General features: G+C 38.9%; 1 protein-coding gene across 1 annotated transcript in view; it reads left to right on the forward strand.

The window, feature by feature from the left end:
- The window catches only part of LOC124555989 (KICSTOR complex protein SZT2-like), a 332,080-nt gene that overhangs the window by 23,337 nt on the left and 293,682 nt on the right, over positions 1 to 15,061 (forward strand). Inside the window, exons 3-4 of the mRNA XM_047130034.1 lie at positions 4,814 to 4,938; positions 9,215 to 9,448. Coding sequence (XP_046985990.1) covers positions 4,814 to 4,938; positions 9,215 to 9,448 — 359 coding nt within the window. The remainder of the gene's footprint in view (positions 1 to 4,813; positions 4,939 to 9,214; positions 9,449 to 15,061) is intronic.

Here is a 15,061-nt window from a genome sequence, read left to right on the forward strand (position 1 = left end):
ACTGTTAGTAATGGTCACCAGGAGGCCAAACTAATCAACTGGAGATGGTTTGTACAGTTTGGGTTGACATAGCTCTTCCAGCTACCTAAAAAAAGGCAGTGCGTCATTTTGTTGTATTCTCCTTGGGGTACTTTTTCAGCCATAATTTGTGGGTAGTGGTCATTAGCTGGTGGTGTTGACTGCAGAGGATCGCTATGGAGCAGATCTTTAATGTTTTGTGCTTCACAATAAAATCAAATATTTGAATGACATGTTTGTAGTATACATCAATTTTGCAGGCATTTTCTCCTGCTGACAACCAATCTTGCCTTAAGTGACAGTGTGTGCATATTCTTAACTCATGTTGACAAGCAGCAGACTATTCATGTTGCATTACCCGATTCAATAATTGGAGACACAATGCACTCTTCAGAACTGCACTGAGACTGTAGGTGAACTTTTATTTTATTCAAACATGCACTTATGTCCTGTGGTCAAAAGTGTATCGAGAAAGGGCTTCAGATATTCTGAAAATAAATAAAAAAAAAACAATAACAAAGAAACTAACTAGCTAACTAACTATCTAACTGTGGAAGTCACGAGGCTAGTCATTGAGTTTTGTAGGTCTGATAAAGCAGGAATAGAAACAGGGACAAAAGTGTTTTTGGGAGCTAAGCAGAAGAATAGTTGAACATACGTGTGAAATGAAAAGGTAGGGAAACTAATTCTATGGTTAGAAAGAACAATTTTACCAGTTTTTGAGAGGTGATAACTGGAAAAAAAAGTATGTTACATAAGCAATATTGATATACATTTTGAAAAATGGGTGCAGAAGATAAACATCATATGCCTCTGCTGATGTTATATGACTCGAACTTTGGAAGTTTCTTGTATGTTTGATATGAAGAGTTGGCTCATTTTTCTACTCAGAATCTATTAGATGAGGCTTGTTTGTACTGATGATTTATTCCTATATAATTATGTAATTGCAGAAATTAGTAAAGATATTGTTAGTTTTGGCCCATCATCTGATGAAATAAGTTGAGTCATATGAGATGGCGTATTGTGGATGTGGCTAAGTGTTACCCAAGATAGTAATAAAAATGAGACAAGGAGAAAGAGGACTGATTAGGCAGAACATGAACTTAGTGATCATTTGAATATCATTCTGTAGGAACTGAATAGGATTTGCAGCAAGTTATCCTAAAATATATAAAGTTCGCATTTGTACAAATGTTGAGAACACCAGAAGTGTGTAATTTCATATTTGCAGGAAGAGATGGGTGAAACGTTGTGGTGGAAATATTTTTATGCAAGAGCATAACATATTCAGCCCCCCCCCCCAATGAACCAAGGACCTTGCCGTTGGTGGGGAGGCTTGCGTGCCTCAGCAATGCACCTTGGGTGCAACCACAATGGAGGGGTATCTGTTGAGAGGCCAGACAAACGTGTGGTTCCTGAAGAGAGGCAGCAGCCTTTTCAGTAGTTGCAAGGGCAACAGTCTGGATGATTGACTGATCTGGCCTTGTAACACTAACCAAAACGGCCTTGCTGTGCTGGTACTGCGAACGACTGAAAGCAAGGGGAAACTACGGACGTAATTTTTCCCGAGGGCATGCAGCTTTACTGTATGGTTAAATGATGATGGCGTCCTCTTGGGTAAAATATTCCGGAGGTAAAATAGTCCCCCATTTGGATCTCCGGGCGGGGACTACTCAAGAGGACGTCGTTATCAGGAGCAAGAAAACTGGCGTTCTACAGATCGGAGCGTGGAATGTCAGATCCCTTAATCGGGCAGGTAGGTTAGAAAATTTAAAAAGGGAAATGGATAGGTTAAAGTTAGATATAGTGGGAATTAGTGAAGTTCGGTGGCAGGAGGAACAAGACTTTTGGTCAGGGGCTATAAATACAAAATCAAATAGGGGTAATGCAGGGGTGGGTTTAATAATGAATAAAAAAATAGGAGTGTGGGTAAGCTACTACAAACAGCATAGTGAATGCATTATTGTGGCCAAGATAGACATGGAGCCCATGCCTACTACAGTAGTACAAGTTTATATGCCAACTAGCTCTGCAGATGATGAAGAAATTGATGAAATGTATGATGAGATAAAAGAAATTATTCAGGTAGTGAATGGAGACGAAAATTTAATACTCATGGGTGACTGGAATTTGAGAGTGGGAAAAAGGAGAGAAGGAAATATAGTAGGTGAATATGGATGGGGGGTAAGAAATGAAAGAGGAATCTGTCTGGTAGAATTTTGCACAGAGCATAACTTAATCATAGCTAACACTTGGTTCAAGAATCATAAAAGAAGGTTGTATACATGGAAGAATCCTGGAGATACTAGAAGGTATCAGATAGAATATATAATGGTAAGACAGAGATTTAGGAACCAGGTTTTAAATTGTAAGACATTTCCAGGGGCAGATGTGGACTCTGACCACAATCTATTTGTTATGAACTGTAGATTAAAACTGAAGAAACTGCAAAAAGGTGGGAATTTAAGGAGATGGGACCTGGATAAACTGACTAAACCAGAGGTTGTACAGAGATTCAGGAAGAAGAATGGGTAGCTCTGAGGGATGAAGTAGTGAAGGCAGCAGAGGATCAAGTAGGTAAAAAGACGAGGGCTAGTAGAAATCCTTGGGTAACAGAAGAAATATTGAGTTTAATTGATGGAAGGAGAAAATATAAAAATGCAGTAAATGAAGCAGGCAAAAAGGAATACAAACGTCTCAAAAATGAGATCGACAGGAAGTTCAAAATGGCTAAGCAAGGACAGCTTGAGGACAGATGTAAGGATGTAGAGGCTTATCTCACTAGGGCAAGATAGATACTGCCTACAGGAAAATTAGAGAGACCTTTGGAGAAAAGAGAGCCACTTGTATGAATATCAAGAGCTCAGATGGAAACCCAGTTCTAAGCAAAGAAGGGAAAGCAGAAAGGTGGAAGGAGTATATAGAGTGTCTATACAAGGGTGATGTACTTGAGGACAATATTATGGAAATGGAAGAGGATGTAGATGAAGATGAACTAGGAGATACGATGCTGCGTGAAGAGTTTGACAGAGCACTGAAAGACCTGAGTTGAAACAAGGCCCCGGGAGTAGACAACATTCCATTAGAACTACTGACGGCCTTGGGAGAGCCAGTCCTGACAAAACTCTACCATCTGGTGAGCAAGATGTATGAGACAGGCGAAATACCCTCAGACTTCAAGAAGAATATAATAATTCCAATCCCAAAGAAGGCAGGTGTTGACAGATTTGAAAATTACCGAACTATCAGTTTAATATGTCACAGCTGCAAAATACTAACGTGAATTCTTTACAGACGAATGGAAAAACTGGTAGAAGCCGACCTCAGGGACGATCAGTTTGGATTCCGTAGAAATGTTGGAACACGTGAGGCAATACTGACCCTACACCTTATCTTTTAAGAAAGATTAAGGAAAGGCAAACTTATGTTTCTAGCATTTGTAGACGTAGAGAGAGTTTTAGACAATGTTGACTGGAATACTCTCTTTCAAATTTTAAAGGTGGCAGGGGTAAAATATAGGGAGCAAAATGCTATTTACAGTTTGTACAGAAACCAGATGGCAGTTATAAGAGTCGAGGGACATGAAAGGGAAGCAGTGGTTGGGAAGGGAGTGAGACAGGGTTGTAGCCTCTCCCCGATGTTATTCAATCTGTATATTGAGCAAACAGTAAAGGAGACAAAAGAAAAATTTGGAGTAGGTATTAAAATCCATGGAGAAGAAATAAAAACTTTGAGGTTTGCCGATGACATTGTATTTTTGTCAGAGGCAGCAAAGGACCTGAAAGAGCTGTTGAACAGAATGGACAGTGTCTTGAAAGGAGGATATAAGATGAACATCAACAAAAGCAAAATGATGATAATGGAATGTAGTCGAGTTAACTCAGGTGATGCTGAGGGAATTAGATTAGGAGATGAGGCACTTAAAGTAGTAAAAGAGTTTTGTTATTTGGGGAGCAAAATAACTGACAATGGTCGAAGTAGAAAGGATATAAAATGTAGACTGGCAATGGCAAGGAAAGCGTTTCTGAAGAAGAGAAATTTGTTAACATCGAGTATAGATTTAAGTGTCAGGAAGTCGTTTCTGAAAGTATTTGTATGGAGTGTAGCCATGTATGGAAGTGAAACATGGACGATAAATAGTTTGGACAAGAAGAGAATAGAAGCTTTCGAAATGTGGTGCTACAGAAGAATGCTGAAGATTAGATGGGTAGATCACATAACTAATGAGGAGGTATTGAATAGAATTGGGGAGAAGAGGAGTTTGTGGCACAACTTGACAAGAAGAAGGGACCGGTTGGTAGGACATGTTCTGAGGCATCAGGGGATCACAAATTTAGCATTGGAAGGCAGCGTGGAGGCTAAAAATCATAGAGGGTGACCAAGAGATGAATACACTAAGCAGATTCAGAAGGATGTAGGTTGCAGTAAGTACTGGGAGGTGATGAACCTTGCACGGGATAGAGTAGGATGGAGAGCTGCATCAAACCAATCTCAGGACTGAAGACCACAACAACAACAACAACAACAACATGTTCAGGAATATTGCTTCTCCTTTGACTCAAATTTATGAATGAATCATTGTCTGTGACCCTTTAGTATGTACAAAAGTTCAAAGACAGAGACTTTTCACATGAATGAAAATATTGGTGCTTACAATCTACAATAAATCATGAGAATCAGTAATACTTAAATTAATTAGAAATGTTATGCATATTGATATAAATTTATATAGATTACAAAATGTTGCTTAGTTACATTTTCCATGTGATTTATAGCAGTTTTTTTATTCTAGTTCTGAAATACAAGCAGCAACATTTTTTGAAGAGAGAATAAACCACATACCATTTCCATTTAACCTGATGCATGTATTGCCAAAATGTCAGCAGGCTGAATTATTACTGTCTACATTTATACAAGGTAAGAGCACCAGTACTGGTAAAGTAATTATTTTTCAATCAAATGGTACACTTGACAGTTCCAGTTTTGTAATTTTGATGAAACTAATGATGCTTCTGAATGTGTGGTATTCTTGTTGATACATTTTGTTCGATACAACAGCAGTAGTAGGTGACTGTTCATAATTTTTGGTTGAAGTCACTGTTACTATTATCTGCTTAGAAATCACTTTTGGAATGCAAGTGGCAAAAGGAAGTTTTTTATCAGTATTTGGTAAACAATGGGGTGGTGGTGAAATACAATTTATGATTGGTGGACTGTTCACCAACATTTGGGATCAAATACCAAACTTCTCTACAGGGTCTAATGACGTTCTCAGAGAATGAAAATCTCCTCAGTAGGAAGCAACTTGGATTCTGCAGTCATCTTGTGTAATTTGGCTTACTCTGTTCATCTTTGAAATCGAAAAGGTAGATTGATACCATGTAACTAGACTTCCAAAAGCATTCAGCAGAGATACTCACTGTTGTCTGATGAAAAATGTATAAGCTAATAGAATATCAGACCAGTTTTCTGACTGGATTGAAGACTTTGAAACAGATAGAACTGAATGAATTTGTAATGGGGTTCAATCATCAGAAGTGAAACTAATTTTATGTGTATCCCAAGGGAGTATATAGCCACTTGTTATTGTTCATGGTGTGTTTACTGATCATAGTATATAGAACAGTGGACATAAAAAAGATTGTAGCCAATGGGTATCATGCCCTGTCAATGACAAATCAGTTTCAAACCAAGGCTTTCATGGCCATTGTCTGTGATGTTAAAATCATCTGGTTTTTTAGGCCGCAACATATTTCTTCAAACAATCAACATTTTGACCCCTCTGCTGGGATCTTCTTCCTGCTAGTGGACAAAGCTCCCCTTTATAAGAGAAGGTGACACTGATCTCTGACAGCGCTCAGTTTCAAACCAGACAGAAATTGCTGCTGTTAGTGAATGCAGGACCATCTCAATCAGTAACCAAGTGAACTCTGCAAAGAGAACTGCACACAGTGGACATTTGGAGTCAGGCATTGTCCTTTCTTTATTAAGCATTGATATGGCACTGAATTAAATCCTTAAACTGTAGAAATACTGCATCTACTTGACTGACATGATCCATATCATTGAGGATGTTGTGTAATAAAAATGTGAGTTACATTTCATATGAGAGACATTTTTCGAATGTGTGCATGGAAGATGTCATTCTGTTCAAGATAAGTGATTGTGTTTGAGAATATGTTCTAAGATTCTGCCGCAGAGGGATGTGGAAGCCAATGATCATGAACTAGTGCTTTCTTTCAACTAGTTCGTCTGTTGTTTTAATCTCCCCCCTCCCCACCCTCCCCTCCCGCATGTCTCTTGGGACCCACATATATTATGGTTGAAAGAGGGGATAACCTGGTTGCAAATTCTGTATTGAATCTGATAGGGATTCCATTGACCCTGGGCTCATGTTCAGTTTTAGTGATTTCAGCTGTTTCTCAACAGGGCTGACAGTAATATTTATATTGAAAAATCCTGCTTTTTGTTACTAATTGAGGAGAGTTGTGGTAGATTTTACAGACAGCTTCTTTATTAACTAGCGAAAAACTGTTGGTTACAATAGGGATAACCAGAAATTAACTTTGCCTCTTTAGTGGTTCCAACTAAACACAGTCCCGAGGTATAGTCTCCAGCAATCTCCTGGGAGCTTTAAAATGGGAGAAATTAACACTCGACAAACAGTTGCCTACAATGAAGTCTAACTTCTTGTTGTGGCACAGTCTTTTCCTATGGCACATTGATGAGAGTTTAAGTGATTGACTGCAAGCAGCCAGCACATGCCTTGGCCAGCTCTCACCAATGGGAACTATGCACAGTGGTCCCTGGTTTGGCTTAAGCAGTCACTCTTCAGGAAGAGATGTGTGGCTCCCCAGTCATCCGTGACTGGATGGAGGCATGATTTTATGGTGCTGCCAGTGGCCTCTTGCTGATTCCTGCAAGGTACCAGTTTTCTGTATTTCTCAGTGTGTGTCCTGGAGGTCTGGGTTAATACTTGATGTTCCCACGTGGCTGCTATGGAGCACGTGAGTGTTGCCTGCTTTGACCCGTTTATTGTAACTGTTGTACCATTGTGGCTGGTGCCCCTTGTAGCTGGTGCCCCTGGTCACAATAGCATATATCACTCATATTTGCAGTGTTGTGAGGATTAAAGTGGGCAGTAGTCCTGTATTTTCCTTTATAAAAGAATGTTTGAAAATGGTGATTAGCACTTCTACTTTAGCTTTTCTACCCTCAATTTCAGTTGCTGTGACTTGTGAGCATGGGGACACTAACTTTGCTGCCACTACAGCCTTTACATAGAATTTCTTGTGCTATTGTGAGAGGCTGATCAATAAGCTTCTGCTACAGTAGTCACCAAAGGCTTCATAATTTGCTCATCTGAGAGCCAAATGTGTTTCATTTAGCATTTCTCTATAAGAAGCCCTATGCTTTGCTTTACGTCTGTTGTGCTGTAGTCACTGTCTAAAACAGAGACTATGGCATCTTGTGGTGCTGCCAGTGGCCTCTTGCTGATTCCTGCAAGGTACCAGGTTTCTGTATTTCTCAGTGTGTGTCTTGGACTCAAGGCTGCAAGTCCCAATAACCAGCAACGATATGTCTGGAGATGCCCCAGACAGGACAGCCAGGAGTGATGATCTGGGGTGCCATTTCGTTTTCATAGAAGGATCCCTGTGGTTGTCATCCATGGCACCCTTACAACCCAGCGTTACATTGAAGAAATTCTATGCCCCATTTTGTTGCCCTTCATGACAAGCCACTCTGAGCTTACATTTCAGCTAGATAATGGCTGCCAAAACAGAGCAAGAATTTCTACTGCTTGTCTTTGTGCTTGCCGAACCCTACCTTGACCAGCAAGGTCACCAGATCTCTTCCCTATTCAGAATGTTTGGATCGTTATGAGCATGGTCCCCCAACCAGCTCAGAATTTTGATGATATATATATACAACCAGAAGTGGAGATTTCATGTGAAATGAATGGGAGACACATGTTTGCAGCATTTGTTTTGTATAGGCACATGTTCAAAAATAATGTGCTGTGAGACAAGTTATTCTGAATTGGGTTCCCCTTGCCCCAATGCCAGCTAGAATGATGTGGCTCAAAAGAACTAAGGTCTGCAAGGGCCCACCCTCTCCTTTCCAGGAGAGAATGAAAGGTAAGAAAACATTACAAGAACAAACTGTGAGAACTGGGCCACTGTCAGATCAGTGGTGAGCCACATGCGACCCATGAGCTGCGGTCTGTGCACCCCTTGCCTAATGTTTTCCATAGAGTTACAGGCCTAAGACTACTTGGAAGGGTTAAAAGTAAATGAACTGTGAACTTCGTTATGTCAAATAGACAGTGATGAGTTAACTTTTTACGGATACTTGTGTGTGCCAGATTAGTAAACCAAAGCAATGATGTGAGGCTGCATAGAGTCATATCTTCTTGGACGCTTAAAGAAACTGCAGTTACAATGCCTACATTTCACCATCATGAAGGCAAAACTGTTTTTCTTCAATTTATAAGGATGGAATAATATAAAAGTGACATAGTAGTGTAATTATTTAGTTGCAGACAGATCACTGTTGTTTGGGACATATTATACAGGAAGGTAATGTGAGGTTCATGTAGGTGACTTCACACTGTAAGAGGAGTAAATCTGGAATACTATCTTATAGACGCAGCAAGAGAGCAGGATAGTGCATAATGTGTTTGAGTATGTGAACAATGAAAATAAATATTTGGAGAGTAGGAGGGAAATGAGTGGTCAGAGTACATTTCATATGATTGAAAACGACAGTGTCTGTTAGTACTTGTAATGAAGTAGGCTTGAGTTTATGAAGTTAAGTTCAATATTTTCATTTACTGTTATGAGAAGTTCATCTTATGAATGAGGAAAGGTAGTTTCAGCTGGTGATAAGGAGCAAGTAGGAGTCATGACAAAAGCACTGGACTACCATGTGGAAGAAATGGGGTCATATCCTCGTGTGACTATGTTCTTACTGCATACTTAAATGTATATATTTGTATTTTTTCCTACATTTTGTAATGTTTCAAAGTACTTCAGCTGTCTCATGGTTTACAATTGGTTAGCTCTTGGTTGACTACTTACATAGTTTTTTTCCTTTTTCTTTTTTTTTTTTGTCAGAGAAATTTAACTTAAGGGCCTGTTGTTCCCAAATATTTTTTTCCACATTCAATCTTAATTTTAAGTGTGTCTTGCAGATCTCAGTGGTAATGCTTACATGGAGAAAAGGAACTCTTCATCATCATCTACTCTTCCAGAAGATGGGCCAAATAATTTGCTTCTTGATGCTTTGTATGAGCATCTGAAAAAGCTTCACAATAAAGAACTAAACCTGAGTGATGATGACTGTGCGAAGTTTCAACAACTGTTAATAGCAAGACAGAGGGAAGGAAGCACTTATCCATTACCAGTTCCTTGCAGTGATGCAGATGGTATGTATGCATGCGCAAGTGCACACACGTGTGTGTGTGTGTGTGTGTGTGTGTGTGTGTGTGTGTGTGTGTGTGTCACTTTGTAAGATTTAAATAATGTTAATAATATAGTAATTAATGTATCATATTTGAGAAATTAACATTGTGTTAAACAGTTCTCCATTGTGACTCTCTGCCAGGCACTTAATTGTGAATCATGTGAATGTAGATTTTCTTGTCTAATGTAATGACATCTAACTGAAATTAATTACAGCAGCACAGAAGGAGTCAAATGTGTAGAAATTGATTGGTCTGTAGAAGAGTGAGATTTTATAGGGCAAGGTTAGCAGATGATAACAGAAGAAAGAAAACAGAAATAGATAGAGATGAGGAAAGAATATATAGTATTGACAGTGTGACAGGGCTAATGGCTCACTGCTGGGCAGAAGCAAGACAGCTGGGATAGGCTGAGAGGGAAGCTACAGTTATGATCAAAGTTGAAGATATAATTTTATCTTGAATGTCAAGTAGTTTAGAATAAGACACTGGTTGTTTCAGTTGAATGGCTGAAATGGAGAAGGAGATGGAGAAAAATTTAAAGTTGTACATAGTTACAGCCCAGATGCTTTATGTATCTGATGCATGGGAATCATGATCGGTATTTGGTACATGAGGAGAGGTGTTGTGAACAACAGTGACTAAGAAATAGATGAAGAAAACAGAGTGTGCGAAAATCGCATTTCAGCTGTCAAGTTTCCAACCTTATTTTATTTGGCAACCAGTTTCAGCATTTTACTACACCATCTTGAGACCCCAGACCGACGTGTAGAAAGAATTTACCTGAGTTGTGATCAAAACAGGGGCCAGCAATACTGGTATTAGTATATTTTTGCTATAGTGATCACTTCAACCATCACCTGCTGACCAGTATTGCTAGCCCCTGTTTTGATCACAACTCAGGTAAATTCCTTCTGCACATGGGTCAGGGGTCTCAAGATGGTGTAGTAAAATGCTGAAACTGGTTGCCAAATAAAATAAGGTTTGAACTTGACAACTAAAGGTGTTTAATTTGACATCCTGTATCGAACAGCCGAGTCCCACAACCATCTCTAAAAAGGCAGACTTACAGAGAGCTGTGAAAATCACATTGGGTGTCCAGTCATATCCATCCTCATTGAGTGTAGAAAGGACTGATGTGATCAAACAACTGAATCTTATAAACATTTTTTTATGCAAGCATTTATGACTAGCTCAAGTCATTTGGAGTTTTCACCATTTTTACTATTTGTGGTGTGTTGGATTAAATCACTGTAGTAAAGATTTGGCAAGACTGAAGACTGGGATACTCAATTTTTATTTTATTTTAACTGGAAATACACTGTCTGACAAAAGAGGTGAAGCACCAAGAAGACATGGTAGGATCTCAGTGTAAATTCATACAGGTACACACCAGAGGTGGACATGTAACTGATTAGAACTGCTGTTTTGTGTGATAGATCAGACAGCATGGATTTATCTCTTTAATTACAGAGTTCCAGGAAGCTACTAAAAGATTACAAAAATAGACATTTTACAATCTGATGTTTAAAAAGAAAAAGGTACTGTTTAAATTTTGTTAGTCAGATGCTGCTGAAATGTTTTATAAATATTTCCTTCCTGAGTATGCAGTAAACCTGTGTATCAATGATTTCATCACATGACTTACTAAAGGTGCATGTACACACCCACAGCAATGGCACAGATAAAAATATTAAGTTTCGCATTTCACAGTACTGCAGCAACAACAAAGTTACATGAGCTGCTGAAAAGGGCAGTGACAAAAAACAGAAACAACAACAGCAATAATAATAATAATAATAATAATAATAATAATAAGAAAAATATAGACAAAGGCTAACAAAAATACTGAAAACAGAATTGATAGCAAGAAACAAGACAAAAGCTATAAATACTTATGCTATACCAATATTGACCTACTCATTTGGAGTAGTGAAATGGAGTAACACAGACCTAGAAGCACTCAATACACTTACACATTCACAATGCCACAAATATAGAATACATCACATACATTCAGCAACAGAAAGATTCACATTAAGCAGAAAGGAAGGAGGAAGGGGATTCATCGACATAAAAAAACCTACATTATGGACAGGTAGACAATTTAAGAAAATTCTTTCTAGAACGAGCAGAAACTAGCAAAATACACAAAGCAATCACTCATATAAATACATCGGCTACACCACTGCAATTTCATAACCACCTTTACAACCCTTTAGATCACGTAACATCAACAGATACGAAGAAAGTAAATTGGAAAAAGAAAACACTACATGGCAAGCACCTGTATCATCTAACACAGCCACACATCAATCAAGACGCATCCAACACCAGACTTTGCAAACAACAAATAGAAACAGTAGATCACATCACAAGTGGATGTACAATACTAGCAAATACAGAATACCCCAGAAGACATGACAATGTAGCAAAAATAATACATCAACAGCTTGCCTTACAACATAAACTTATAAAACAACACGTTCCCACATACAAGTATGCACCACAAAATGTACTGGAGAATGATGAATACAAATTATACTGGAACAGAACCATTACAACAGATAAAACAACACCACATAGCAAACCTGACATCATACTCACCAATAAAAAGAAGAAATTAACACAACTAATCGAAACATCCATACCCAATACAACAAATATACAAAAGAAAACAGGAGAAAAAATTGAAAAATACATCCAACTGGCTGAGGAAGTCAAGGACATGTGGCATCAGAATAAAGTTGACATTATACCAATTATACTATCAACTACAGGAGTCATACCACACAATATCCACCAGTACATCAATACAATACAGCTACATCCAAACTTATATATACAATTACAGAAATCCGTAATTATTGATACATGTTCAATTACCCGAAAGTTCCTAAATGCAATATAACATATACCGTACAGTTAAAAGGAAGTGACGCTTGATCAAGGTCCGCGTCACGTCCCATTTTTAACCAGACTTAACATCTGAGAAAGTAAAGAAATAATAATAATAATAATAATAATAATTAAGATGCTTTCTATGAGACAAAAATGAATGTATGTAGGGGGCAGCAGTCAGTTATAGACATCGATGTGGCAGGGGGATCACCAGCTGTAGAATCCCACGTCACATTCATTGCAAGTGGGAGTGACATTGAGGCTGAAGAAGGTTTCTTTATTGAAAATGATAATTTGGATTAAATTTAATATGAAAATAAATATAAATGTATGGTCATTTAAACATATCTCCTTGATTTAGAGTTGGAAAGTGTATGAAATATAGCATTTAAAGGTCTAAATCAGACTTTTAGTTTCAAATTTTTTTGGCGATGGGATGGAGAGAGGGGGAGGGGGCCGGAATCCCCTACATATTTTTCATGTGGATACTAAGGTCATCATCATTGATACCTGATACAAGAGCAGCAAAGTTCGTAGAGCTACTGGTTAGATACCAATGTATATCATCAGCTTATGTGTGGTAGTTATAAATATGTGGTATATACACTATGTGATCAAAAGTATCTGGACACCTGGCTGAAAATGACTTACAAGTTGGAGGTGCCCTCCATTGGTAATGCTGGAATTCAATATGGTGTTGGCCCACCCTTAGCCTTGATGACAGCTTTCACCCTCGCAGGCATACATTCAATCAGGTGCTGGAAGGTTTCTTGGGGAATGGCAGCCCATTCTTCATGGAGGGCTATGCTGAGGAGAGGTATCGATGTCAGTTGGTGAGGCCTGGCACGAAGTTGACGTTCCAAAACATCCCAAAGGTGTTTTATAGGATTCAGGTCAGGCCTCTGTACAGGCCAGTCCATTACAGGGATGTTATTGTCATGTAACTACTCTGCCACAGGCCGTGCATTATGAACAGGTGCTTGATCATGTTGAAAGATGAAATCGCCATTCCCGAATTCCTCTTCAATAGCGGGAAGCTAGAAGGTGCTTAGAACATCAATGTAGGCCTGTGCTGTGACAGTGCTGTGCAAAACAGCAAGGGGTGCAAGCCCCCCTCCATGATAAACACGACCACACCATAACACCACCGCCTCCAAATTTTACTGTTGGCACGGCAAATGCTGGCAGATGAAATTCACCGGGTATTTGCCACACCCTCAGCCTGCTATCTGATCACCACATTGTGTACCATGATTCGTCACTGCACACAACGTTTTTCCGCTGTTCAATAGTCCAATGTTTACACTCCTTACACCAAGCGAGGCATTGTTTGGCATTTACCGGCATGATGTGTGGCTTATGAGCAATCGCTCGACCATATAATCCAAGTTTTCTCATCTGCTGTTGTACTGTCATAGAACTTGCAGTGGATCCTGATGTAGTTTGGAGTTCCTGTGTGATGGTCTGGATAGATGTCTTCCTATTACACATTATGACCCTCTTCAGCTATCAGCGGTTTCTGCCAGTCAACAGACGAGGTCGGCCTGTACAATTTTGTGCTGTACATATTCCTTCACATTTCCACTTCACTATCATATTGGAAACAGTGGACCTAGGGATGTCTAGGAGTGTGAAATCTCGCGTACAGACGTATGACACAAGTGACACCCAATCACCTGACCACGTTCTAAGTCCGTGAGTTCTGTGGAGCACCCCATTCTGCTCTCTCATGATGTCTAATGACTACTGAGGTCACTGATATGGAGTACCTTGCAGTAGGTGGCAGCACAATGCACCTAATATGAAAAATGTATGCATTTGGGTGTGTTACTTTTGATAACATAGTGTATGAAGTATCAGTGCTGTACAGCAAGACTAGCAATATACTAAGGTCTGAACCCTGAGGGACTCCTGAGAGCATATTTCCATGATGCCTTCTCTGACCCACGGTTGACTCAATACCTGTTTGTAAGGTGACTGTCAGAATTGTTTTAAATAAAATAATAGCTGTTTTATTTTCATTAATTAATATATTGAAATCAGCAGTATCAGAAATCTTGCTGAAAACAAGCAGTGTTAAAATAATCACTTCACACCTGTCCATGGCATGTTTGATGTCATCAGTCACTTTGATTAATCCAGTTGCTGCACTATGATATTAATCTTTGTAATTTAATCTATCAACTGTTCATGAACAATGCACTCCAAAGCTATAGGTACTGTTGGTAACATGCTGATTGGCCTATAATTACTCAGTGATTTTGAATTATCATTCTTGGCTGTTGGTTGGATTAAGTTTTGCGTTTACTTTGTAGGATATATGCACCAACAAGAGATAGAGACTGAATGTATCTGTAAGAGCTGGAATAATAATACTGGCAACATTTTAAATCATACACATGCTCACTCCATTATTACGTACTGCATCAGAGCAGATTCTCATGATTGTTTTCCCATACTGTGCATGTAAAAACATGTTTTAGAAATATATATTTATTGTGAAGGTGCTGTCTTTAACCGATAACTCGTAGCAAAATGAGAGTTCATCATTGCTGAGAAAAAGTTATTTAATATATCTGCAGAGGCTTAAAAAAATAGCATCAGATGTTGCCTTTCTATCCCAAAGCTGCACAGTTATTTTCATGGTGCTGCACGATTCGAATTGCTGCATACAAC

The sequence above is a fragment of the Schistocerca americana genome, chromosome X, assembly GCF_021461395.2.
Source record: "Schistocerca americana isolate TAMUIC-IGC-003095 chromosome X, iqSchAmer2.1, whole genome shotgun sequence".
Lineage (NCBI taxonomy): Eukaryota > Metazoa > Arthropoda > Insecta > Orthoptera > Acrididae > Schistocerca > Schistocerca americana.